Source organism: Pelophylax lessonae (genome assembly GCF_965119305.1).
Source record: "Pelophylax lessonae genome assembly, chromosome: 3".
NCBI lineage: Eukaryota > Metazoa > Chordata > Amphibia > Anura > Ranidae > Pelophylax > Pelophylax lessonae.
This window is the reverse complement of record NC_138770.1, coordinates 185,989,056-186,014,785: the sequence shown is the minus strand read 5'-3', so window position 1 is coordinate 186,014,785 and position 25,730 is coordinate 185,989,056. Positions and strand designations below refer to the sequence as shown.

The 25,730-nt window shown below is 48.4% G+C and overlaps 1 protein-coding gene across 1 annotated transcript in view; it reads right to left on the bottom strand.

Annotated features, from left to right (window-relative positions):
- RASA2 (RAS p21 protein activator 2) overlaps positions 1-25,730 on the bottom strand; it is a 451,771-nt gene that overhangs the window by 114,518 nt on the left and 311,523 nt on the right. Inside the window, exons 16-19 of the mRNA XM_082249978.1 lie at positions 22,830-22,916; positions 22,669-22,746; positions 20,133-20,206; positions 19,905-20,011 (exon numbers count right to left, since the gene is read on the bottom strand). Coding sequence (XP_082106104.1) covers positions 19,905-20,011; positions 20,133-20,206; positions 22,669-22,746; positions 22,830-22,916 — 346 coding nt within the window. The remainder of the gene's footprint in view (positions 1-19,904; positions 20,012-20,132; positions 20,207-22,668; positions 22,747-22,829; positions 22,917-25,730) is intronic.

Sequence of the window (25,730 nt, the reverse complement as noted above, 5' to 3'; positions counted from 1 at the left end):
ATGCAACAAACTACTTCTGGAGCTGCCTGTATACATGTTAATAAAAGTAAAATGATCAGTATGTCACAGAAGTTACTTGACTGGTATAACCATTATATGATATACATAGAGGAATAAATGAGATAAACCATACCAAGAATATACTCCTGTGGTCACAGGCTTAAGGATAAAGCAGACCCTCAAATAATTAGAAAAGAATAGTATTACGCCGTGAAGCTATAAAAGAGATCCAATTTGCAGGAAAAATAATCAGTAGATTTCAATAAAGTGCTCAGTGGAGGACACTATCCAACACCCTAAATAGATGGAAAACAGCAGTGTTCCAGCTCTGCAAAGAGTAAAGAATTCCCATGCCATCTGCTGGAGGAGCAAACCATAATACTATTACAGAGTTTTATTTTCTGGATAAACAAGTGACAGGATCATTTAAGAAAACCTGTTAGAACAGATAATATAGGAACAGTTGTTATTGGCTTATTTTTTATATGCATGCTTTGGGCTTTCCTCCTTATCCTTTTTTTTTTACATAGTGATTCATTGAACAAGCAAGCATCACTGCAAATCTAGAATGTGTTTCTTACACCAGAAGGGTTTTCAGGACCAGGAACAAGTTGCAACAGCTGAAAGATCTCTAGATGGCAGATGCACAGGTAGTAAACTTGTTCTATACTTCATTGCCCAACTATCCTGTACAGTCTGCTATTGTAAACACTCTTTCCCCCCATTCCAGCAATATTCACTGTCAAAGTCCAGACCTAAATCCAATTGAGAATCCGTGGCAAGACTTGAAAATTGTGGTTCACAGATGCTCTCTATCCAACCTGACAGAGCTTGAGCTATTTTGCAAAGAAGAATGGGCAAAAATTTCACTCTAGATGTGCAAAGCTGGTAGACATACCCAAAAAGGCTTTCAGCTGTACTTGCAGCGAAAAGTGGTTCTACAACATATTGACTCAGGGTGGCTGAATAAAAATGCACACCACACGTTTCATATTTGTAAAAAGTTTAGAAAACTATTTATCATTTTTTTTCCACTTCAAAGTTATGTGCCGCTTTGTGTTGGTCTATCACAAAACATCCCAATAAAATACATTTAAGTTTTTGGTTGTAACATGACAAAATGTGGAAAATTTCAAGGGATATGAATGCTTTTTTAAAGGCACTGTCGATACAACAGTGAGTAGAGATCACTCCAAACTAAGGAAAATCACTCCTTGGACTGCTGTAACTGGAACATGTGTCTTCACTGGGAAATTTCCAATCTAGTTCTGTTTAGCAACAACCTAAAATTGTTTCTTTTTTTTCAGTCCCATGTCAATGGTGATCAGGAAAAGAGAGCGGCTCTTCCCAACAGGGAATTTTTGTCTTACTGTAAAATCCTTTTCTCTGAGGATCACTGACAGACACACCTTCAAGTCTTCAGACCAGTGGGCTCATGCTCTTGCTCTCTAGGAGTAGGAGTAGGACTAGGCGGAAACCTTTTTGGCTATGCTCCTGGGGCAGTCCCAGTTGGTATACCATCACTTCCTGCTGTAGGACTTCCAGTTTGTAACACGCAGTGTTAGAAGAACAAATAACTCAACCCCAAAAGAGGGGCGGGTGCTGTGTCTATCAGTGAACCTCAGAGAAAAGGAAATTACGGTAAGACAAAAATGCAGTTTTCTCTTTTGTTCACTAACACAACTTCAAGTTTTCAGACCATTGGGGGGTCCCAAAGCAGTGCAACATGAGGGGTGGGGAAAAAAAACACAGCAAACGCAGAATTCCCAACAAGGCTAAACATAGCCAACCAGGTAACAACCGGAGCTTAACCAGGAACAACTGGAGCTCACCACCAGAGAAAATTTTACCCTCAAGAAACGGAAGCATCTGCAACCGCAGCCTGCAAAACTTTGCGGCCAAAGATGCAAGTACAACCACTTTATAACATTTTGTGAATGTGTGTACAGTTGACCAAGTAGAGGCCTTGCACACCTGAATCCTTGACACCTGATGACGGAAGGCCCATGAGGCACTAAGCGCTTTTGTAGAATGCGCTTTAACAGGGAAAGGAAGAACCTGACTCTTAATAGAGTATGCCTGCACCATCGTCTGGCTGATCCACTTGGAAATGGTCGCAGCAGATGCGGCCTGCACTTACGAGGTCCATCCATAAGAACAAACAATCGGATTTTTGAATCGGTTCAGTCAATGCCAGGTAATCCCGAATCGCTCTTACCACATCACAAGGAATGTAAGGCAATTTCCTTAGGATTTTTAGGCTTAGGACACAAGGACGATAGCACAATGTCCTCATTCAAATGAAACCCCTGAGACAACCTTCAGAAGGAATGCCTGACAGGGTCGTAACACCACTTTGTCCCTATGAATCACCAAGTAAGGTGACCGACAGGACAACACAGCCAACTCCGACACGCGACGTGCGGAAGTAATAGCTACTAAGAAAGCCATCTTCTGCGACAAAGTGAGCAGAGGAATTTCTCGAATATTTTCAAAGAGAGGCCTTTGAAGCACCGACAGAACTGAGATCCCACGGAGGTATCCGGGATCGCACCGGAGGAGCCAGATGGCGAACTCCCTGCACAAAGATGCGAACCAAGAATTTTGCCGCCAATGGCCTTTGGGGAAAAAAATTGCCAAGGTGGAATTCTGGCCCTTGATGGTGCCCAGAGCCAAACGCTGACCTACACCCAATTGTAGAAACTCCAACAGACGACACACAAAATAAAGGAGTGGGGAGAACCCCCCCCCCCCCTCACACCAAGTAATTTACGTCTTCCAAACTCGATGATAAACCTTCCTGGAAGTAGATTTCCTAGCCCTCAACAGCGTAGGAATCATAGACTCTGACAGCCCTCTGTCTTTCAGCACCTGGCTTTCAAAAACCACGCCGCTAAGGCGAGCGACCGTAAAGCAGGATGTGAGATTGGTCACTGAGACAGAGGATATTCCCTGAGAGGAAGTTTACAAGGGACGTCTGCTACCAGTCCTGCGTACCAAGACCGGCAAGGCCAGTCTGGTGCCACCAGAATGATTGGAATTCCTTCTACCTCGATTCTGTGTAGCAGTCTTGACAGAAGTTGAATTGGAGGAAAGGCACAAATCAGATGATACTGACTGCAAGGGGCCACCAGAGCGTCTGGGGCGTACACAGAGGATCCAGAGACCTTAAAAAGAACCTCTGCACCTTCCTGTTAAGACGGGAAGCCAGCAGGTCCACATCGGGTGTCCCCCACCAAAGACTCAGTTGATGAAATACCTCCAGGTGAAGAGACCATTCTCCCGGATCCAACGTCTGCCGACTGAGATAGTCCACTTGCCGATTCTCCACCCCCGGAATGTGCACAGCAGAGAGGGCCAGAACATTTTTTTTCTGCCCATCTCAAGATGCCAGCCACTTCCCGGGCTGCCCCTTGATGATTGACATATGCCACAGCCGTAGAATTGTCTTATTGTATCCAAACAGAAGAAAAAGTAAAACATTTAGATAGGAAAAAATGCCAGGGCTGCAGATCCCAGCAGAGAGCCAGGTCCCTACTCCTGAACTAGGCAGAAAAAAATGGAAGTCCTACAGCAGGAAGTGATGGTATACCCTCTGGGATTGCCCCAGGGGTGTAACCAAAACGGTTTCTTGCCTATTCCTACTCTGAGAGCAAGAGCATAAGCCCAATGGTCTGAAGACTTGAAGCTGTGTCTGTCAGTGAACAAAAGAGAAAATGGGATTTTTGACACACCGTAAAATCCATTTTTCTGATGTTCGTTGACGGACACAGCTTTTCATCTTTATGACCGTAGGCTTATGCTGCCCCCTACAGGAGTAGGAAATTAGGCAGAGAAAAGCTTGAGCACGCCTATGGGGCAGTCCCTGGGGGTATACTCCCACTTCCTGTTATAGGTATTCAGTTTTGTAACAAGCAGTGTCAGAAGAAAAAAACCCAACTCCAAAGAGGGGCGGGGTTCTGTCCGTCAATTAACATAATAGAAATAGATTTTATGGTAAGTCAAAAATCCCATTTTCTCTTTAGTTCATTGACGAACACAGCTCTTCATCTTCAGGACCGTAGGGATGTCCCAAAGCAGTGTCAAACATGGGGGGCAGAAACTGCAGGAAAATCAACTTCCCAAAGGCTAAACATAGCCAACCAGGTAATATGGAGCTCAACTGAGAACAGCTTTGCGGCCAACACATCCACTTTATAAAACTTTGTGAATGTGTGCACAGACGACCAAGTAGCACCACTGTCGCCTGATGACAGAAGGCCCAGGAGGCACTAAGCCCCCGAGTAAAGTGAACCCTGACAGGGAAAGGAGGCACCTGACCCATAATAGAATAAGCCTGAACCACAGTCTGCCTGATCAATCTGGAAATGCTCGCAGCAGAAGCAGCCTGTCCCTTGCAAGGTCCATCCATAAGGACAAACAGTGAGTCTGACTTTCTAAACTACTCGGTAGCTGCCAGGTATACCCCGATTGCTCGAACCACATTCAGGGAATGCAAAGCAACTTCCTTAGGATGTTTAGGCTTAGAACACAGGGAAGGCAACACAATGTCTTCATTCAGATGAAAATCGGAGACGACCTTTGGAAGGAACAATGAACATGGTCGAAGAACCACCTTATCCCTGTGAACTAGATAAGGTGAACGGCAAGACAGCGCCGCCAGCTCAGACACCCTGTGCGCCAGAGTAATAGCCACCTTTTGGGACACCTTTTGGGACAATCAGGGGAATCTCCCAAATATTTTCAAAGGGAGGTTTCTGAAGAACAGACAACACCAAATTGAGGTCCCACAGCGTCAATAGAGAGACAAATGTCTCACTCCCTACACACCGAGAGTGGGACCAACGGACGTTGAAATAAAATCGCCAAGGCCGAGACCTGGCCCTTGATGGTACTCAAGGCCAAATGTTGCTCGACCCCTCGCTGGAGAAAAGCCAAGAGTCACCGAAAAGGAGCGAGGGTGAATCCCAAGAGACTCACACCTGCCAATGTACGTCTTCCAAGTACAATGGTAAATCTTCCCGGAAGTAGATTTATAGCTTTTAAAAGCGTAGGAATCACAGAATCAGACAACCCCCTATCCTTCAGCACCTGGCTTTCAATAGTCAAGCAGTCAAAGCCAGCGACTGTAAAGCAGGATGGAAGATCGGTCCTTGAGACAGCAGATCTTCCCTGAAAGGGAGTCTCCAGGGAACATCGGTAATCAGCCATACTAGATCAGCGTACAAAGACCGGCGAGGCCAGTCAGGAGCCACTAGAGTGACTGGAATCCCTTCCGCCTCGATCCTGCACAGGAGTTGCAGCAGAAGCTTGAGAGGAGGAAAGGCGTATATCAGATAATGACTCCAGGGAGCCACGAGGGCGTCTGTGGTGTTGACTAGAGGGTCCCGAGATCATGCCACAAACCTCTTAACTTTCCTGTTGAGGCTAAAGGTCTACAGGTCCACCTCCGGAGTCCTCCACCGGAGACACAACTGACTGAGCACCTTCAGATGAAGTGACCTTTCTCCCTGGTCCAACGCTTGTCGACTGAGATAGTCCGTCTGCCAATTTTCCACCCCTGGAATGTGTACAGCAGAGAGGGCTTGAACGAACCGTTCTGCCCACCTCAGAATGCCTGCTAGTCCCCCACCCGCAAGAACACTTCTCCTGCCCCCTTGGTGATTGACATAGTCGACGACCGTGGCATTGTTAGATTGAATCCGTACCGGACATTCCTGGAGACGAACTGTCCAATGACCCAGGCAAAGCCTGATCGCTCAGAGCTCAAGTACATTGATCAGTAAGCCTGGACTCCTCCAGAGTCCAGACCCATTGAGCACGATCTGTGCCGAGGATGCCTCCCCACCCGGAGAGGCTGGTATCCGTGGTGACAACCGTTCAGAACAGGGGAACATGACCAGATTTTGTCTAGAGACTGAGGATCCTGTTTCCAATTCACCAGAATCTCCTTTTGCAGAGATCTTGTGTGGAAGTGTGCAAACGGAACCGCCTCGAAGGTAGCCACCATCAGGCCCAGCACCTCAGAAGAGATGACCGTCTGCTGGACAGCAGAAGCCAAATCGCAACTTGCAACTTCTAGCCGAGGCCGAGTCCAGAGTCAGTCCCAAATAGTCCAGGCTTGTGGACGGAACAAGGGCAGACTTTTGAAGATTCAGAATCCAACCAAACTCCCTCAGCATTTGCAGAGTGATCTCCAAGTTGGCCAACAGGGCAGTCCAAGACTCTGCTCGCAAAAGCAGATCATCAAGGTACACCAGTATCGAGATCCCCCGCTGATGCAGTAATGCTAGAACCAGGGCCAACACTTTTGTGAAAACTTGAGGAGCAGAGGCGAGACCAAAGGGTAACGCCACAATTTGATAATGCTCCTCGCCCACGGCAAAGCGGAGGAAGTGCTGATGGGTGATAGAAATGGGAATGTAAAGGTAAGCATCCTTGAGGTCAAAGATTGCGAGAAAGTCCTCTGATGTAGGGATGCTACCACTGCGAATGGACTCCATTCAAAACTTCTGTACCTGCACAAAGCAGTTCAGCGCCTTGAGGTCCAGAATTGGACGCACCTTGCCCTCCCTCCTGAGAACCATAAATAGGTTTGAATAGAAACCTTGAAAGAGTTCCGACATTGGAACCGGAACAATCACTCCTTGAGATAAATAGTCTTGCACTGCCCCATAGAGATCCTTTAGGCCAGGGGTGTCAACCTCAATTTAATCACGGGCCGCACCTGCAATATTATTGCCCTCAAAAGGGCCAGTTGTATCTGTAAGACTAGATGTCCAAAGCATCCCCTAACCTTACATAAGATGTGAAGAGCCTCCCCACCATCATAAGTTAAGTCCCCCATCCTCCCATACATTACAGTGCACCCCCCTTACTTTGAGCTGCTGCTGGGAAGAAGGTGGAGGCATTGCTGGAAAGAAGAAAGTACAGGGTCTGGGGGAGGACCAGAGGGGGGCTAGAGCTCTCCTGCAGCTGCAGGAGAGGTGCGAGGGTCACATGAAATGGCCTGGAGGGTCAGGTTTGGCCCACGGGCCTTGTGTTTGACACGTGCTGTAGGCGATCCGGGGATAAGTGCAGGTTGGAAGGAAAGAACCCTGTCGGCGGGTATGATAGAAACTCGATCTTGTAGCCAGATAAAATGACTTTGTGGACCCACTTGTCCTGAATTGTCCTGAATTAGGAAGGTCCACGGGTCCAGAAAACAGTGAAGACGTTCCCCCACCCTTGATACGGGTGAGGGCGCCCCTTAATGCGGAGAAATTTTTGTCCGCAAACCTGCCAGATCCCGCTCTAGGTTTGCCCGACCAAGACATCTTTGAACCCCCACTGGAGGCCCATAAGGGTTTTGATCCCTTGTCCTGAGATCCTGTGAACAACAAGGCCACTTGTGAGCAGAAAAGGAGGGTCCCCGTCTGTGACGGGACTCCTTACCTTTGGAAGCCTGAGGAAGCAGAGTACTCTTTCCTCCTGTGAGGCCTTTGATGATGTCATTTAAGGAAGATTCCCACAAATGAAAGTTCGGACAAGGCCTTCTTAGAAGCCTGATCCGTGGACCAGCATTAGAGCCAGATAATGTGCTGCAGGACCACTGCAGAGAAAGACAGTCTAGAAAGCAAAAAGGTGTCAGGAACTGCAGCTCTTGGACCAACTGATTCACCAGCTCCACAAACTCAGGAGGAAGCAGTTTCTCCTCTAGGTCCCGGCGTAAAACTTTTGCCCATTCAGTCATAGTTTGTGACACCAGGGCGATGGTAAACAACGGCCTAAGTGCCAACCCAGCCACATTGAGGCCTCCAACCTCCTATCAGCCAGATCAGAAAAGACCGGAGACTCTACCCGTATAACCGTTGCTTTATTCAACTTGGAAACCGGGGAGTCCACTACAAGATGTTCCGTCCATTTTTTAAGGAGGGACTCCTCATAAGGGTATTGCATTGCCAAACGCTTAGGGATTGCAAAAGTGCGTTTTGGGGACCCTCACTGTTTTGAGACAATATCTTCAAAGAAGGCGGGAAAGGGGAACGCCCTTTGCCGCTTTGAGGACTTGTGGGTGCCAAAGGTGACCCACGCCTCTGATGCTGCATTAGTCGCATCTTCCAAATGTAAGTTTTCCCGCGCTGATACAATCAGTGCATCCACTAGCGCCTTTTCATGTTCGGCTAGAGGAACAGAAGAATCATCCTCACTATCCGAGCACGTGGTGTGCGTGGAAGCAGACCCGAAGAGTAACTGGCATCCGCGGCGATCGATTCAGACCCTGGATCTGAATCGACAAGGAGGAAGCAGCTGAAAGCGGGATGCTTTTCGGTAACCCAATTGCCCAGGACCAAATCCACTTTGGACACCAAGGACTCCAGGACCGCCGTCAGTGCAGCCCCGGAGGGCCCCACATCCTCAGAGTGGATCAAGTGGTAAAACATGTTTCAGTGACTCCATGGATGGATAGGGAAAACTGCACAAGTCTAAACACACTGCAAGGCACACTCCGCTGCGCTGTCTGCACCACTGTTGTATAGCAGCAAGAAGGAGGGAGTCCCAGTAACTCAACACCACCAGAGAGCTCAGAGGAAGTTTCTGCACAGCGCGTGGCGCTCAGTAAAATACATGTCTGGCTATGAGCACTAGAGGCCGAGGGCTTCTCACCGCCGAATTAACGCCCATCTGAGCTCCAAAAACATGGCCACCGCTAGTTTCAATGGGAAACCAACAGAAAATGGCCACGAGGCTACACAAACATGGCCACCGATCAGTAGCTAACAAGGCTACAAGAAAATGGCAGCGATACGCAGCTCCCGGGGGATACCAAGGCTGGAATAATGGTACCAATAGGGAGGGTGGCCCAGACAGGTGCCCCCGCCAGGCCAATCCCCCACAAGGAGTGATAATTTTGAATACGGCGGTGCGCCCCCCCCCCCCCATCGCCAGTGCCGCACCCCAATGCACCTCAAAAGGTAAGTCCGCCCGGGGGAGGAAGGATGAGCAGATGGGGGCCACAGACCACTGAGCAGGAGGGGGGGGGGGAAGGATTGGGAAGGAGGGGAACCCAGGGGTCCAACCATCCCAGGGAGGGGCCCACGTCCGCCCCAAAACCCACCAGGGGTAGAGGGGGGACAGATACTTACCACACCAGGAACAGGGTGGGCACCACTCTGCACAGGACACCATTCCATCGTAATGTGGGTGCTGTCGGCCAGTTCGTATGTGCCCTCGCGAGAGGTTTAACTTGCAGGCCAGCCGTCCAGGGAGGCTATGTCGCGGCCAACCTAGCGCAGAGCTGTGGTCTGCATGCGCTCGCTGGCCAGGTTGGGGGGACCCTAAGGATCTAGATTATCCAGTTCGTCGCCCAGTCCGGCAGTTGATAATAGATTCTTAATGGAACAAATATAATAAAAGAAGGAAACAATTCAATTTAAAAAGAAAAAATAGCTAGGACCGGAGATCCCAGCAAGGAACTAGGTCCTTACTCCTGACTAGGCAGAAAAGTCTGAGTTATTGTCTGATAACTCCCTTTCCAGGAATCCTCCAGGACGGTCACATGAGAGAGATGGCTCCTCCTCCTACAGGAAACACAAGCACAGTTAGGTTTAAAAGGCCGCCCATCAGGCTGCCCTTCAGTTGTTAAAATACGAACTGGACAGCTTAGGCGAATAGCCCAACATATCATAGACATAGTCAACCGACCAAAAGGGTGGGGGTCTACCGTCCTGGAGAATTCCTGGAAAGGGAGTTATCAGGTAATAACTCGGACTTACCCAAGTCATCCTCCAGGACGGTCACATGAGACCCCAACGATGCGTACCTAGGGTGGGACTACTGCCTGGAGAACTTTGCGACCAAAGGATAGATCCTGGGTGGAGACCAGATCGACCCTGTAGTGTTTGGCGAACGTCAAATCGCTGGCCCAGGTGGCTGCTTTGCAGATTTGATCTGCTGAGGCCCCAGCCTTTTCTGCCCAAGATGTGGATATAGCTCGGGTGGAGGGTGCCTTGATGCCCGCCGGTAAACTTTTTTTTGCGCGGTGTAGGCTGCACAAATGGCCATTCTGATCCATCTGGCTATGGAGGATTTTGAGGCGGCTTTCCCCTTCTGAGTGCCTCCGAAAAGAATGAATAAGCTGGATGACTTCCTGACCTCTTTGGTGACTTCTAGGCAATGTAGAATGCACCTTTTGACATTCAGAGTGGCAAAGGCTTCCTCCCCCGGGGAGGTTGGGTTTTGGCAAAATGATGGAAGAATCACTTCCTGTGTACGATGGAATGCCGAGGATACCTTCGGAAGGAAGAGAGGGTCCGTCCTGAGGATTACCTTGTCGTCAGAAAAGTTTCCTTGATGGAAAGGGCCTGTAGATCACTCACCCTTCTAGCGGAGGTGATTGCCACCAGAAATGCCGCTTTCAAAGGTGAGGTTCTTCAAATTGCAGTCCGTTAAAGGCTCAAACGGGGCTTTGGTGAGCGCCTGTAATACCAGTGCTAGATCCCAGGGGGCCACGCTGAGGTTTTTGCTGGGCCGGGATCTTTCAATGGATCTGAAGAACCTCTTCACCAGAGGATCTTCGCCTATGGGCCTTTCCAAGAAAATTGACAGAGCTGCTGCCTGCACTTTGAGAGTGCCTACTGCCAGACCTTTGTCAACTCCGTCTAGAAAAAAAATCCAACACAGTGCTGATGTCACTCAGGTTCCTGTTGTTGGGCTCCATTTTTGATCTGTATGTTTTCCATACTTTGTTATAAATTTTCCTGGTCACAGGTTTCCTGCTTTGGAGCAGGACCTCCGTGACCCTGGTGGACAGTCCTTGTTCAGAAGAATGTTCCGTTAAGGATCCAGGCTGCTAACTTTAGAGTCTGGCTGTGAGGGTGATGTGCTCCCCCTTGCGCCAGAAGGTCGCTCTGAGCCGGCAGGATCCAGGGATCTTCTTCCGCCATTTTCTGTAGTGGGGTGAACCATGCCCGTTTCGGCCAGAACGGTCCTATTAGAATCACCCTTGCCCTTTCCAGACGGATTTTCCTGATCATTCTTGGGATCAATTGGATTGGAGGAAAGGCATATGCCAGGTTGAACCTCCAAGGGAACCCCAGGGCGTCTATGCCCAGTGCGTTCTTTTCTTTGTGTAGCAAGAAGAATTTTCCCGCTTTTTTGTTGTTTTCGGTGGCAAAAATGTCTACTTCCGGGGTCCCCCACTTCTGTACCAGCATATTGAAGATTTGATGATTTAGTTCCCATTCTGCTGAGTCCAGACGCTTCCGGCTCAGGAGATCCGCCAGCACGTTTGTTGACCCTTTTATGTGTACCGCCGAGAGTGATAGTAGGTTTGCTTCTGCCCCTGTCAGAATGTCGTGCACTATACTCATCAAGTGTTTTGAGCGCGTGCCACCCTGGTGGTTGATGTAGGAAACTGTCGTGATGTTGTCCGACAGGACCTGGACGTGTTTTCCCTTTGTTTCTCCCTGAAACCCTTTCAGGACTTCTCTGACGGCCGCTAGTTCTCTCATGTTCGAGGATATTTCCTCCCCAGATTGGCACCAAGTGCCTTGCCTTACTTGGTGTCCTATGTGCGCCCCCTGCCGAAGAGGCTCGCGTCTGTTGTTATTCTGACTTGGATGGTGGGCATCCAGAGTCTTCTCTGGGAGAGGGCGTCCTCTCTTAACTACCAAGTCAGTGATTACTATGGCTGGCGGGATCGATATTAGTCCGTCCAGCGAAGAGGCCTTCCCGTTCCAGTGGTTCAGGAGATGACCCTGGAGAGGCCTCATGTGTAGCTGAGCCCACTGTATTGCTGGGATGAGGCCCAGGACCACCATGGTATCCCTTCTTGAGATTCTGTGTAGCTCTATTAGGCACCTCGTAGCCTCCTTGAGTTTCGTTATCTTGCTCTCTGGGAGCAGGATTCTTTGCGACACCGTATTTACCTGGTATCCCAAGAATACTATCTCCTGTGAGGGGATTCTGTTGGACTTCTGGGTGTTGATCACCCACCCCAGTGAGGTGAGGAAGTCCTCTGTCATCTGGAGATTCTTCAATACTTCCGACTTTGATTGGCTGTAAATCAGGAAATCGTCTAGTTAGGGAAATATTTATACCCCTCTTACCCGGAGATCCTGGACTACCTCCACCATGATCTTGGTGAAGATTCTGGGTGCTGAGGTGATTCCGAAAAAACGGAATTTTTGTAAAATCTTACCTGTAAAATTCCTTTCTCTGAGTCCTCCGACAGTCGCCGCCTCTTCATATTCGTCACATATGGGGTATTAGACTTTGCTCCGAAGGAGTAGCTAGGCAACAGAATATGTTAACAATAAAGCTTTAACATATCCCACCCTCAAGGGGTGGTCCCCTCAGTCAATACCCTCCTACTTCCTGCAACCATATCTCAGTTTTAGTGGAATAGCAGTAGAGTATACATTCAACCCCAAAAGAGGGGCGGGGGCGGCGACTGTCGGAGGACTCAGAGAAAGGAATTTTACAGGTAAGATTTTACAAAAATTCCGTTTTCTCTTACGTCCTCCGACAGTCGCCGCCTCTTCATATTCGTCACATATGGGGACGTCCCAAAGCAGTGCAAACATGAGGGGTGGGAAACGCATCCGCGCCGAAAGGCAACGCAGTCTCCGCATCAAAGAAGGAACCTTACCAAAGGTAGGAAACCAGCTGGGCACCAGCAAAAAACAAGTGCTCAACAGGAGCAACAACCCAGGAAAAGACAAAAAACCAGGGGATACAAAACTTATCCCAACAGCCAGGAGTCCCCAACAAGGGACCCTAGGGAACAGCCGCACTAAGAACCTTGCGGCCAAAGGAAGCATCCGCCGATGCCTGAACATCTACTTTGTAGAATTTTGTGAAAGTGTGCACGGTCGACCAGGTCGCCGCCTTACACACCTGGGCTACAGAAGCCCCATGACGGCAGGCCCAAGACGTACTCAGTGATCTAGTAGAGTGCGCCTTCACAGGCACAGGGGGAACCTTCCCCTGCAAGGCATAGGCCTGTTCAATGGTCTGCCTGATCCATTTGGCGATGGTAGAGGCCGAAGCCGCCATGCCCTTCCGAGGACCCTCTGGAAGAACAAACAAGGAGTCCGTCTTACGAAAAGACTCAGTCGATTTAAGGTAAACCCTAATCGCCCGAACAACATCCAGAGAGTGCAATCTCACCTCCTTTGGATGTTTAGGCTTCGTGCACAACGAAGGCAAAACAATATCCTCGTTAAGATGGAATTCCGAAACTCGTTTCGGCAGAAAAGAAGGATTAGGTCGCAAGACCACCTTATCCAAATGAACAACCAGGTACGGAGACTTGCAGGACAAAGCCGCCAGTACCGACACTCTGCGAGCCGAAGTGATCGCCACCAAAAAGGCGACCTTTTTGGACAACAGAGACAACGAGATCTCCCTGATCTGTTCAAAAGGAGCACGTTGTAACACAGAAAGAACTAAATTCAAGTCCCAGGGGGGCAAAGGATCCCTCCTAGGAGGAACCAGATGCCGCACACCCTGAATAAAAGTGCCAACCAAGGAGTTGGAAGCCACGGGACGTTGAAACAGAACGGCCAGCGCAGACACCTGACCCTTTATCGTGGCCAGCGCCAAACGCTGATCGACACCCGTCTGAAGGAAAGACAGCACACGGGAAACCGAGTACGTGCGGGGTGAAAACCCCCTGGACTCACACCAGGCAAAATAGGCCTTCCAAGTACGGTAATAAACCTTTCCCGAGGAAGACTTCCTCGCGTTGATCAAGGTATGAACGACCTCTGGAGAGAGACCCTTCTCCTTCAGGACCTCGGTCTCAACAGCCAGGCCGTCAAAGCCAGTGACTGTAAAGCAGGATGGTAAATCGGTCCTTGAGACAGTAGATCGTCTCGAAGAGGCAGACGCCAGGGGGCGTCGACCGCCAGATTCACGAGGTCTGCGTACCAGGACCGGCGAGGCCAGTCCGGTGCCACAAGAATCACCGTGCTGCGTTCCGAGTGTAACCTGCGAAGGAACCTGGACAGCAACTGAATCGGTGGAAAAGCGTACATCAGCCTGTACTGATGCCACGGGGCCACTAACGCGTCCGACGCGTCTGCCCGAGGGTCGCGCGTCCTTGCCACGAACCTCTTCACCTTGTAGTTGAGGCGAGACGCGAACAGGTCCACATCTGGAAGACCCCACTTCGCGCACAACATCTGGAAGACAGCCAGATGGAGAGACCATTCCCCCTGATCCAGGGTCTGGCGACTCAGATAGTCCGCCTGCCAGTTCTCCACTCCCGGAATGTGAACCGCCGTTATCGCCGGGACATGAGTCTCGGCCCAAGACAGAATGTCGGCCACTTCTCGAGCCGCTCGGGCACTCCTGGTGCCCCCTTGGTGGTTGATGTATGCCACCGCCGTGGCATTGTCCGTCTGCACCCGAACCGGGCAGCCCTGCAGCCGGTCCGTCCAGCGATGAAGACAGAGCCTTATCGCACGTAATTCCAGAATGTTGATCGGGAGGGAAGACTCCCCCTCCGACCAGGTCCCCTGGGCGGACAGAACGCCCAGAACACCACCCCAGCCCGACAGGCTGGCATCCGTAGTGATTATCGTCCACGAGATCGGACGAAACGACTTGCCCCCGGACACCAACGGGGACTGGAGCCACCACAGAAGGTTTACCCTGGTGCGATGACTCAACGAGATCTGAAGATCCAGAGATTGAGGTCGCCCGTCCCACTTGGACAGGATCTCCGCCTGGAGACCCCGCGTGTGAAACTGAGCGAAAGGAATCGCCTCGAAGGCCGAGACCATCAATCCCAGACATCTCATACACGTCCGCAGAGACGAGTGTGGAACGTCCCTGAGGGACCTGACTTCCTCCTGAAGAGTCCTGAGCTTGTCTTCCGGCAGGAAGACCTTCGCCTGCACCGAGTCCAGTATCATTCCCAGATAGGGAAGACGAACCGACGGACTCTGTCGACTTTGGAACATTTATCGTCCAACCGAACTCCTGCAGAGTTTGCATTGTGACAGACAGGTCCTTCTCCAGACCCTGACTGGTCGCAGACCGAATCAGAATGTCGTCCAGATACCCCAGGACAGAAATGCCCTGGGCCCTCAATAATGCCAGAACCGGTGCAAGCACCTTGGTGAAGACCCGCGGAGCCGAGGCGAGCCCAAAGGGCAACGCCACGAACTGGTAGTGATCCTCCGCAATGGCAAATCGAAGGTATCTCTGATGCCCCTCGAATATGGGGATGTGAAGGTACGCATCCTTCAAATCGATGGAGGCCATGAATTCCCCCGGAACCAGGGCAGCCACCACCGAGCGCAGGGACTCCATGCGGAACTTGCGAACCCGCACAGAGCGGTTCAGAGCTTTCAAGTCCAGAATCGGACGAACCTTGCCCTCCTTCCTGGGCACGGTGAACAGATTGGAATAAAACCCCCGAAATCTGTCCCGATGAGGCACCGGAACCACCACACCCTGAGCCCTCAGGTCCCGCACCGCCAGGTGCAGATCCCGCAGGCGCACTGGAGACAGTTGTAGATTTGAGGGAAAAAATCTGCTCTCCGGCCGAGAGAGAAACTCGATCTTGTAACCAGATCGAACGATTTCCAGAACCCATCTGTCCCGCACACGGGCCAACCAGGGCTGAAGAAAACCGAGCAAGCGTCCCCCCACCCCAAAACTGGGTGAGGGCGCCCCTTCAGGCCGAACTGTTATGGGCCGCAGGTCCGGATTGGCCGGACTTCTGTTTCCCAGACCAGGGCTTCTTCTGAGAACCTTGGCCTTTGAACGGTTTGCCCTTGTAGTGCGGCCGAAAGGCACGAAAGGACCCCTGAGGGGGCCGAAAATTCGCATGCTTCTTCCCAGAAGCCCCCTTAGCCTTGGGGAAATGGGGCAAGAGAGTGCTCTTACCCCCGGTGATCCCCTTAATCAACACATCCAGGGACTCCCCAAAAAGGCGAGACCCATCATAAGGCAGATTGGCTAAGGTTTTACGTGAAGATTGGTCCACCGACCAACATTTCAACCAAACCAGGCGGCGAGACAACACCGCCACGCTGTGCACACGTGCAGCCAACGGAATCAGGTCCAGGTCCGCATCACACAGATACATGACACCCTGGTGGATCTGATCCACCATATCCAGGGTCGCCGGCGAGGCCGAATCGGCCACTAGGACGCGCCTAAGCATCTGCGTCCAACTTGCGATCGCCTGGGCCGCCATGAGAGAAGCAAACAGAGCCTTAAGCATAGAACCCGTAACAGAATAAGTATGACGGGCAAGAGACTCCAGTCTCCTATCCGTGGCATCACGGAAAACAGGGGAACCCTCTGCAGGAATCGCAGTGGCTTTGTTCAAAACCGCAATTGCATGATCCACTGGTGGAGGCACACACCACCGTTCATCAGTGGCAGGCGAGAAAGGATAACGCAGCTTGAATTTACTTGGTACCGCAAAAGGTTTGCGCAGATCGCGCCATTGATCCTTAACAGCGCGCTGAAAATCAGCATTGCAGGGAAAAACCTGCGGCGTCCTGCGTTTTCTCTGCGCCCCATAAGCCGCCAAGGCAGCGGGAGGACACACTTCGTCCTGCAAACGCAGCGTTTGCTTAATGGAAGCAATCAACTCATCCATGATTGCAAGCTCTTCAGGCGAGCCAGGGGGAGAATTATCGACCCCCTCAACTTCAGCCTCCACCTCAGACCCCACTAGATCAAGAGAGGAGCGGGACCCCGATAAGGGGGTCCCTGCTAGAACAGCCCCATCACCTTCACCCTCAGAATCAGAGGACAGAGCAACTCTGGGCCGTTTAGTAGATTGAGCAGCCACCAGCATTTGCACCTGGGCAGCAAGGCCAGCCACAATAGTGGCTAAATCCCCCCCTGGGGGGGAAACAGCGGTCCCCTGGCTTTCCACCAATACTGTGGGAAACTTGCCCTCCTGAGAATCCATTGCCCCTGTATGCCAGACAACCAAGGGTTAACTGCCCCCTTTCAGCAAGCGCGGCAAGCGCAGCCCACCGCACCACACTCAGGCACAATGAGACCCCCACAGGGAATATACAGACTGAATACAGGCAATGGCAAACAGGAATAGAAGGATAAAACCTGAGGAGACCCCGCTGCTGCTGCTGCCTCGATCGGTGTTCCAGGAAAGAGGAAGTGATGCTGCCAGGGCGCTCTATGTAAGCCTATGGAGGCTACAAGAAAATGGCCGCCGTGCATGTAAACCATGCGGCCGGAGCGGGCGCCGGTAAAATGGCGTCGTTTGGCGCCGAAATCGCCGCTCCATAGTGCATAAAAACACACACAACCTTATCCCATTATATGGATACATGTTAGATCGCCGCAGCGATCGCTGTATATGCCCCAACATGCCATAAAAACATGCCCCACAGCACACAGCTTCCCACACTGCCCAGCCTGACACACACAGTGTCACACAGCTCCCCCCCCCCCTTGCAGCCCACAGCATGCAGCCGAGAGATAGGGAGACAAGCAGTGTGAATAAAGGCAGGTTACACAGTCCCAGACTGAGACCCCCCCCAGACAGACAGGTCCCCACATAGATACACTTACCTCACATGGCGTGGGGAACCCGCACAGGCGAACAAGCCGCTGCACATGAGGCAGGGAGAGTCGCAATTCAAGACGCACACAATGGCGGTTAAGAAACCGCACAGCGTCCGGTGAGGTAGCCACCTCACCAATCATCCCTGCACCGAACAGGGATGGGTCGTTCACTGTGCCAGGAGCGTTACCTGGCTGAACGCTCGATGGCAGACTGGGAAGCCACTGACCCACGACCTGCGATCAGGGGGATCAGCCCGAGACCCAGTCCGCATGATCCTCTTCGTCCGAAGAACTAACTAATGCTGACCAAAATAACAGCTAAGTAAAGGTAGAGAAAAAAACTCAAACAAAATATTAAAAAGAAAGAGTCTGGGACAAAAAGTCCCAGCACAGAGAGAGCCAGCCACTCCTGACAAGCTAGACATTAAAACTGAGATATGGTTGCAGGAAGTAGGAGGGTATTGACTGAGGGGACCACCCCTTGAGGGTGGGATATGTTAAAGCTTTATTGTTAACATATTCTGTTGCCTAGCTACTCCTTCGGAGCAAAGTCTAATACCCCATATGTGACGAATATGAAGAGGCGGCGACTGTCGGAGGACGTAAGAGAAAATTTCCTTTGTTTCTCCTTCCTTTTGGAAGGGAACCCCTTGGATTTGTCCGCCGATCTCTCTAGGACTTTATCCAATTCCGGGCCGAATAGGAGTTTTCCGTCGAAGGGAATGCTACAAAGTCTTTACCTAAAGGTTTGGATTCCTCGTTGACAGCCTTTTTGATGCATTTGTGGCACAGTAATTTGTCCGAATCAGTCGGCATTTTTGTCCCACAGGTGTGACAGTGTTTCTTTTTTGATTTGACCGAAGGTTCGGTTACCTCTGCGGACTTGGGCTATAAGCAGAGAGAGAAAAAAAGACACAAGGAACAATACTGTCAGTACCGGGGAGGTACGCGGTCCTCCCCTATGTGCCCCCCCCAAAAAGGACAAAGGGGAAATGCAGGATCTACCCCCCTCCTCCCCCCCCCATATATATATTTTTTTTTGGGGGGGCGCACCTCCCCTCCTCTTCCCTCCACTTACCATAGTTAGGCTGGGGCCGAGATCAGCAGCCTCTGGTGTAGTGGTCAGGTCCTCCGCCATAAGGACCGCCTGGAGGGAAGGTAAATGCAGCAGCCATCTGTAGCCAAGAAGAGCCCACTTAAAAGTGAGCTGGGGCGCCTTATATGTTTAAAATTCCCGCCAGAAATCAGCTGTGTTGAATTTTCTGGCGTTTTGCCCACTTCCAAGATGGCCGCCGCCCTACTTCTGGTGACGGCGCTATCTTGGTGATGTCACTTCCGCCGCGCCAGCGGCGACGCTGGCTGCTGCATACCACGCTGAGGAACTCACCCTGGAGCCCCGCGTCTCGACCATCTGGATGGAAATGGCGTGCGGCTCAGCACGGCCTCCGGCTGGCCGCAAGGGTCCCTCCGTGGTCAGCTTCCCCTCAGCCTAGTAGGATTGAGGTAAGCTAAACAGGGCTGCTGGATGCCACCTGACATCATGTGACCAGCTAGGCGTACCTCCCCCCTAGGAGTAGCCAGCACTTGCCCTGACTAGGAAGGAGGGGGGTCCCTCCTGAGCACCTCACCCCCCCCCCCCTCCCTAGGGGAGTCCTCCTCCCTCACCCCCCGACACTGGTACCTGCACGCCTGATAACCTTATCGGCTGTGTGCAGGTGGAGGGAGGAGGTGTCCCGGGACGCCTGCCCAGGACTGGGGAAGAAAAATAACAAACAGAGGATGAGAAAAAGACCATGCTTGTGCAAGCAGGACAGGAAACACAAGAACTGAGGGGGCAGCCTGATGGGCAGCCTTTTAAACCTAACTGTGCTTGTGTTTACTGTAGGAGGAGCCATCTCTCTCATGTGACCGTCCTGGAGGATGACTTGGGAAAAAACTGAATACCTATAGCAGGAAGTTGGAGTATACCCCCAGGGACTGCCCCATAGGCATGCTCAAGCTTTTCTCTGCCTAGTGTCATACTTCTGTAGGGAGCAGCATAACCCTACCGTCATGAAGATGAAGAGCAGTGTCCATCAATGAACGAAAGAGAAAACCCCTTAACCCTTCCTTACTCTACCCTAAACTAAAAAAAAAAAAAAAAAAAAAAAGTTTTTAGCTTTAGATACCCATTTTTTTTTTTTTTACACTGATCAATAGAAAGAGACTCATTTCAAATGTCAAAAAATATCTGAAAAATGTTTAGGAACCCATTGGGATTCACTGGTCTTTGGCAAAACATAACAGGTGAATTCTTGTTATAGGAATTGTAAGCTGTCAGAGGGCCAGCTTGTGGACCCTTGCAGTGACATCACATTTACCTTTCTGCTTGTGGTATGAAAATTCTCGGCTTGTAAGTGAAAACCAGCGTTTCTTAAAATTTTTCTTTCCAATACGTGTTCGACCTTGGGCACGTTTATGCATCTCTCTGTACAGCAAAAAGTAAAAAAAAAAAAAGATTTTTTTTTGCTAAGTGGTGAAATACTGCTCTAAAGGGTACAAGCTTTCTGTTTACCATATTCAAGGCACAAATAAATTCCTTTTCTTACCCATCTTTTAGAATGACAGACTCACTCACTCCGCTCGGCTCTTTACTTTCAGTTGATGATATTTCCTCTAAAAACTGGACAGAAGAGTAGCAAGTGTTACAATGATAACTTTATTAAATCAAGGCTTCAGACTGCAGCAAACATTCACAGCCACTCTTAAAGCACCAGATTGGCTTTTGTGCCTGCATAACACTTCAGTTTCAAAAGTCTGTCCAAGACTTCACTGATGAGATTTAGCATGGGGTAGTTTATGTCTCATTCACACCTCTAGAGCAGGGAGTCTCCAAACTTTCTAAACAAAGGACCAGTTTACTATCATTCAGACTTCAGGGGGGCCAGAGTGGCCAGTGGGAGTAGAAAATGCCCCAGCGTCAGGGAGATTAAAAAAAATGAGTGTCTAGTCAGCAGAAGAAATTGTGCCCCATCACTGGAATTAGTGGGAAGGAATAGTGCCCCATCACTGGAATTAGTGGGAAGGAATAGTGCCCCATCATTGTCAGTGGAAGGAAAAATGCCCACTGTTGGTGTCAGTGGAAGGAATGGTGCCCTCCTTGTTGGTGTCAATGGAAGGGGCTGACAGTGCCCTAAGGGCCGGATAAAGGCGAGCAAAGGCCCGCATTTGGCCCATGGTCCGTAGTTTGACCACTGCTCTAGACTATCTTCACTCTCCTGTAGTCTGACTCCACAATTTTTATTTATTTATTTATTCTACATTATGCAAAATCTATTGGGGAAAGGAAATATATTCACATCAGTGCACATATTTAATCATATTTAACTTAAGGTTACATAAGATATAAAAAAAATTCTAACACCACTAAACACTAATGTCATTGGTATTTGAATCGTAAAAAAGAAAAAAAAAAAAAAAAAGACTAGGAAGTAAAAACTGATCAAATTAATCGTATCTACTAAGTAAAACTCTTAAGTGAATTTGCACATTTAAATGTTCCTTGGAGCTGGATAACCAGCAGATATCTGGGAAACTTCCTGGAACCTGGTAAGTAGAGAAGGGGGGGGGGTGGTGGTGGCTGGCTTTAGAAACACTTTACATGACAGATTTTGACTATTAAAGTAAAATTTCGCCCTCTCTTTTAGTTCTCACAGGAGTCCTCTGGTTCTGAAAGAGGAACCACAGATCACGACACCAAGGAACTGGAAGACTGAGGAAAGGCAGCAAAGGGAAGGAGAAATTTACCTGCACAGCTCTGCATGGTTGAGAAGATGTAGAATAAGGGCAGTTACGAGTTTCTCTCTCATACAGGGTATTTTCACCACACACACATTCTCTTTACAAATACACACATACAGGTGCTTTCTCTGTACTCTCTCACGGGGAACGGGCATGCTCCATGGATTCTCCCACACAATGCAAAGGTATTCTGTAGGTAGGCTTCCTTGTTTGTTTCCAGTTTACAGAGTAAGACAATGTTTACCAGGTATATCCACCCCTTCATTGATACCGGTTTTATATGAGAGACCTAACCAATACATTTATAAAAACTTTTTTATGTCCTACTTAAATTATACAACATACAGTAAAGCTTGTTTTTAGTAAAAAAAAAAAAAAACCTGGACAAGCATTTACTTTTCACAAAAAACGCAGATCTAAAAGTAAGGATAAGTAAATTGGTAAACATCTTTTGACATTCTTAAATCCGTGCTTCATTTCTAACAAAATACCTGACCTTCTCTAAGAGAAGAGGAAAACAGAGATGCTCTGTCAGATGACCAAATGAGCAACACAAAATAGTGTGCTGGGGTTATTAAATGGCATTTATTGATAATGATAAAAAGATCATATCAGACTGCCTCATGTATCTCATAAGAGGCTACAATGCGATACAGCCTAATTGAATATTCAACGACCCACTGAATTCACATGGCTCCACACTCAGGGCCATGTGAATTCAGTGGCTCGTTGAATATCCAATTAGGCTGTATCACATTGTAGCCTTTTATGAGATGCATGAGGCAGTCTGAGATTATCTTTTTTATCATCATCAATAAATGCCCTTTAATAACCCAAGCACACAATTTTGTGTTACTAATTTGGCCATCTGTTTTCCTCCTCTTCTCCTAAAGGAGGTCAGGTATTTTGTTTGTTGTTTGTGGACTAGAAAGACACTACCTCAATAGGTATACAGTATTTTGTTTTCTGGGTATTTGTAGCATTCTCTTCTAACCCATCTGATTGGCTGTCCCAGCGATCACATTTCCAGGAACTGCACTCTATGCTTAGGTACTGGCAAAGCCTGGCTGTAGGAACAGGACTTTCTAGTGCCACTGTGATCAGAGATCTCAGCTTTGCAAGTAGAAGTATTTACCTATCCTTGTAAAGCAGATCCATTATATGCCCCAAGTGGTATATTATATGAATGATAGTTATTGTATGCAGTCATCAAATGTCCAATGAAGCTACACTTGGGACACTGCTGGTTCTAGGGAACATAATCCGTATAGGTGCATTTGACTGTAACAACCCAAAAATATGAACTGAGGATTCCCAATATAGTCAAGTCAAGAGCCAACAAACCTTTTTAACATCAGCTGTGTAGGTTTCTTCTTCAAACATCTTGTAGAAATCACACATAAATGGCTCTTTGAAGCTAGACTGAATAGACAGAGCAGAAGATTATGTATGGTATTTTATAAATCATGTTCGCAAGACAGACAATGCCAATACAAAAAACTTACGGTTTTGCTCTTTGATAAATTGCCTACACTCCCAAGGGTCTGGATGGTTTTGGAAATGAGAGTCAAAATACGGGATGTTGCTGCATCCTGAAATAAGAAGAGAAAGGTGCAACATGTTACCTCTCACAAAAAAAAAAAAAAAACAATTTTCTCCATACAACGGTATTATTATTGGTAAAATAAGCTATGACTGAATTTTCCCAATCTCTACTCGGGTAGAACAACTCCAAACCACATAATGGAGCTTTATTTTGCAAAAAAAAAAAAAAAAAAAAAAAGGATTGCTAATGGTATGTTAATAGTAACAAATTAAATATTTTACATTAAAATATATCATATGAGGGGGGCTGAAAATTTCTGGGTCCCGACCCTTTTCCCAATAATGCAACAGCAGTTTGGTTATTGTAGTTGTAAACAGTGACATTTGATATATTATGCCAATTTTGAGGATTTGAGCTCTATTTTCTCAGTTGTTGCAGGTAATTAAATGAACTATGGTGGAGAAGGTGGAATTTACAAGCATCGAACTACAAAGCATCATGAAGTTCCTCTCCCTGCATAAAAAAATTCATCAGCATATAATGGAAACATTGGGTGACCAGTGAAAAATGGTGTGCAAACTTTCAGAGTGGCAAATTTTCAACCAAAGATGCTGCAAGAACTGGCCCATTACATTGTCTATTGAAAATATTGATCGTGAGCATGACATGATTTTGGAAACTTAGCAAATCTCAATCAAAAAAATGCTGAGGCTCTACAAATATCCAAGGAACATGCAGGATTCACAATTCATGATCATTTGGATGTGCAGTACACAAGCTTTCAGCAAAGTGGGTACCTAAATGTTTGAATGTTAACCAAAAACATGAAAGAGTGAAAACAACCAAGCTTATTTTGCAGCTTTTTGAGAAATCAAGTGTTATTTTTTGGAACGATTAGTGACTGTTGAAACATGGTTGCACCACTATGATCCTGAGACTAATCAACAGTCTTCACAGTGGTGGCACTCGGGTTCTCCACAGCATAAATAATTCAAAACCAAGAATACAGCAGAAAAAGTAATGGCCATCAATTTTTGGGGATAAGGACGATAATATACAATCAGGCCATCTTCAGAAAGGCCACACAATTAACTGCAGACAACTACTGTGACTTGCTGAACAAAGTATGAGTGACATTGACAGAAAAGCAGTCAGGAAAGCTGTGGAAAGGTGTGCTTCTTTTGCAGGACAATGCACTCTCACACAAGGCAGGCAAGACGCTGGCTATTTTGAAGGTTATAGGGTTTCAGTGCATAGACTATCCACCCTATTTACCAGATCTTGCTCTGCCTATTACCCATTTATCCTAACCTTAAAAAGACCTTGAAAAAACAAACATTTTCAACGGATTCAGAGGTCACAGTGGCAACAGAGCAGTTTTTCGCAGAGCAGGTTAAATACTTTTTTTTGAAGGGTAAAGAAACTGGAGAAAGGATGTGCTTAGTGTGTTGAACTAAAGCCATAGACTTTTTGGATCTCAGCCGGTTCAGCAGGAACTTCCAAGATTCAAACCATGTATGGGCAGGCTAAAAGTGCCCAAGCTGGTCGATCAATCAATACAGGTACAACCAGCCTGTCAGATTTTACATGTTATAGCCACTAGTAATAATCACTGTGTTGTGCCGGCATGAGACGGCTTCCCCCACTGGGAGAACACAATGGCTCAGCGGGAGGGATTCCGCCATCAAAACAGTCAGTGTTGATGTGGGGAACTGAGTGATTTTCTTTCCTGCAACATACACATTTTTTTAATAAGACTTTTCTTAAAAACTATATGTTGCAGAGTCTTCAAACTACATACAGAATTTCACTCCCTATAAAATTCAAACCACATTTATAAGCCAAAATTCCTTTAGAATTAGGAAAGAAAGCGCTTAAATGAAATGTTCCAAGAGATGAGGAAGAGGATACAATTTCTATCATGGGTGCCATGGTGCAAGAGGAGTCTCAGTCTGCATACATAATGCCTAAGCTCAAAGAAACCGTTTCAGGCGGACGCATTTTGCACGTGTCTGGATTTGCAGAAACCAGAGTCCACCACACCTTGGGCTATAAGCATGCGTTCCAGTAAGAATCCTTTAGCAAGTTAATGCTTTCTCTGTACACTCAATGTTACACTCAGAGCTGCACCAGGAATGGCTTACTCCTGACAGGGTGGCCGACTTGCCGCTTGCGGTTTTAACAAGACACTGACTGTCCCTTTTGAGGATGTCCCAGCATGTAAGGACCGGTCCTTCGAACCCCTCTTCGCCTTCACGGTCTCTGTCTTACAGACTGCAGCCATGTCAGTCTATTAGACCTTTAGTGTCAGGGCTGCAGACATTGCCAGTAATCCAGGTTCTGTACTCTGACCCCCCTGTTCAACAACTGCAGCTCATGCAGACTGCCCTATTGTACTAAGTAGATGGACTGCTGGACCCTAGAAACCTGATCCCTCAGATGAGCCCCCTTTTTGGTTTCCATGTGAAGGACCCTTTGGCTCAAATGCTGGGCTGCGGAACCGATTTGAAAAGAAACCGGTTTCACGTGCATTTTGAAGAGGAACATCTCTTTAGTATGTCCCTGGAGTCCTTTTATGAAGAAGATCAAGGGAGGAAAAGCACCCTTTTGCCTCAACAAAAGAAAGCTTAGCCTCAGCCAAGAAAGCCGGTTTCTTTAGCAACTAAGAAGAGCTCAAATCATTTCTCTCAGGCCTCCAGATTCAAGTCCAAGCTGGGACACCCACTCCAACACAAGGCTTGGACACCTAAGGCTTCTAAGCTCCAGGGTATATCATCCCAATGAGGGGACTCCCTCACTTCTTGGAGTGGGGAATAGCTGCTAGCCTTTTTTACCGCTAGGATCCGGCAAATTTCAGACT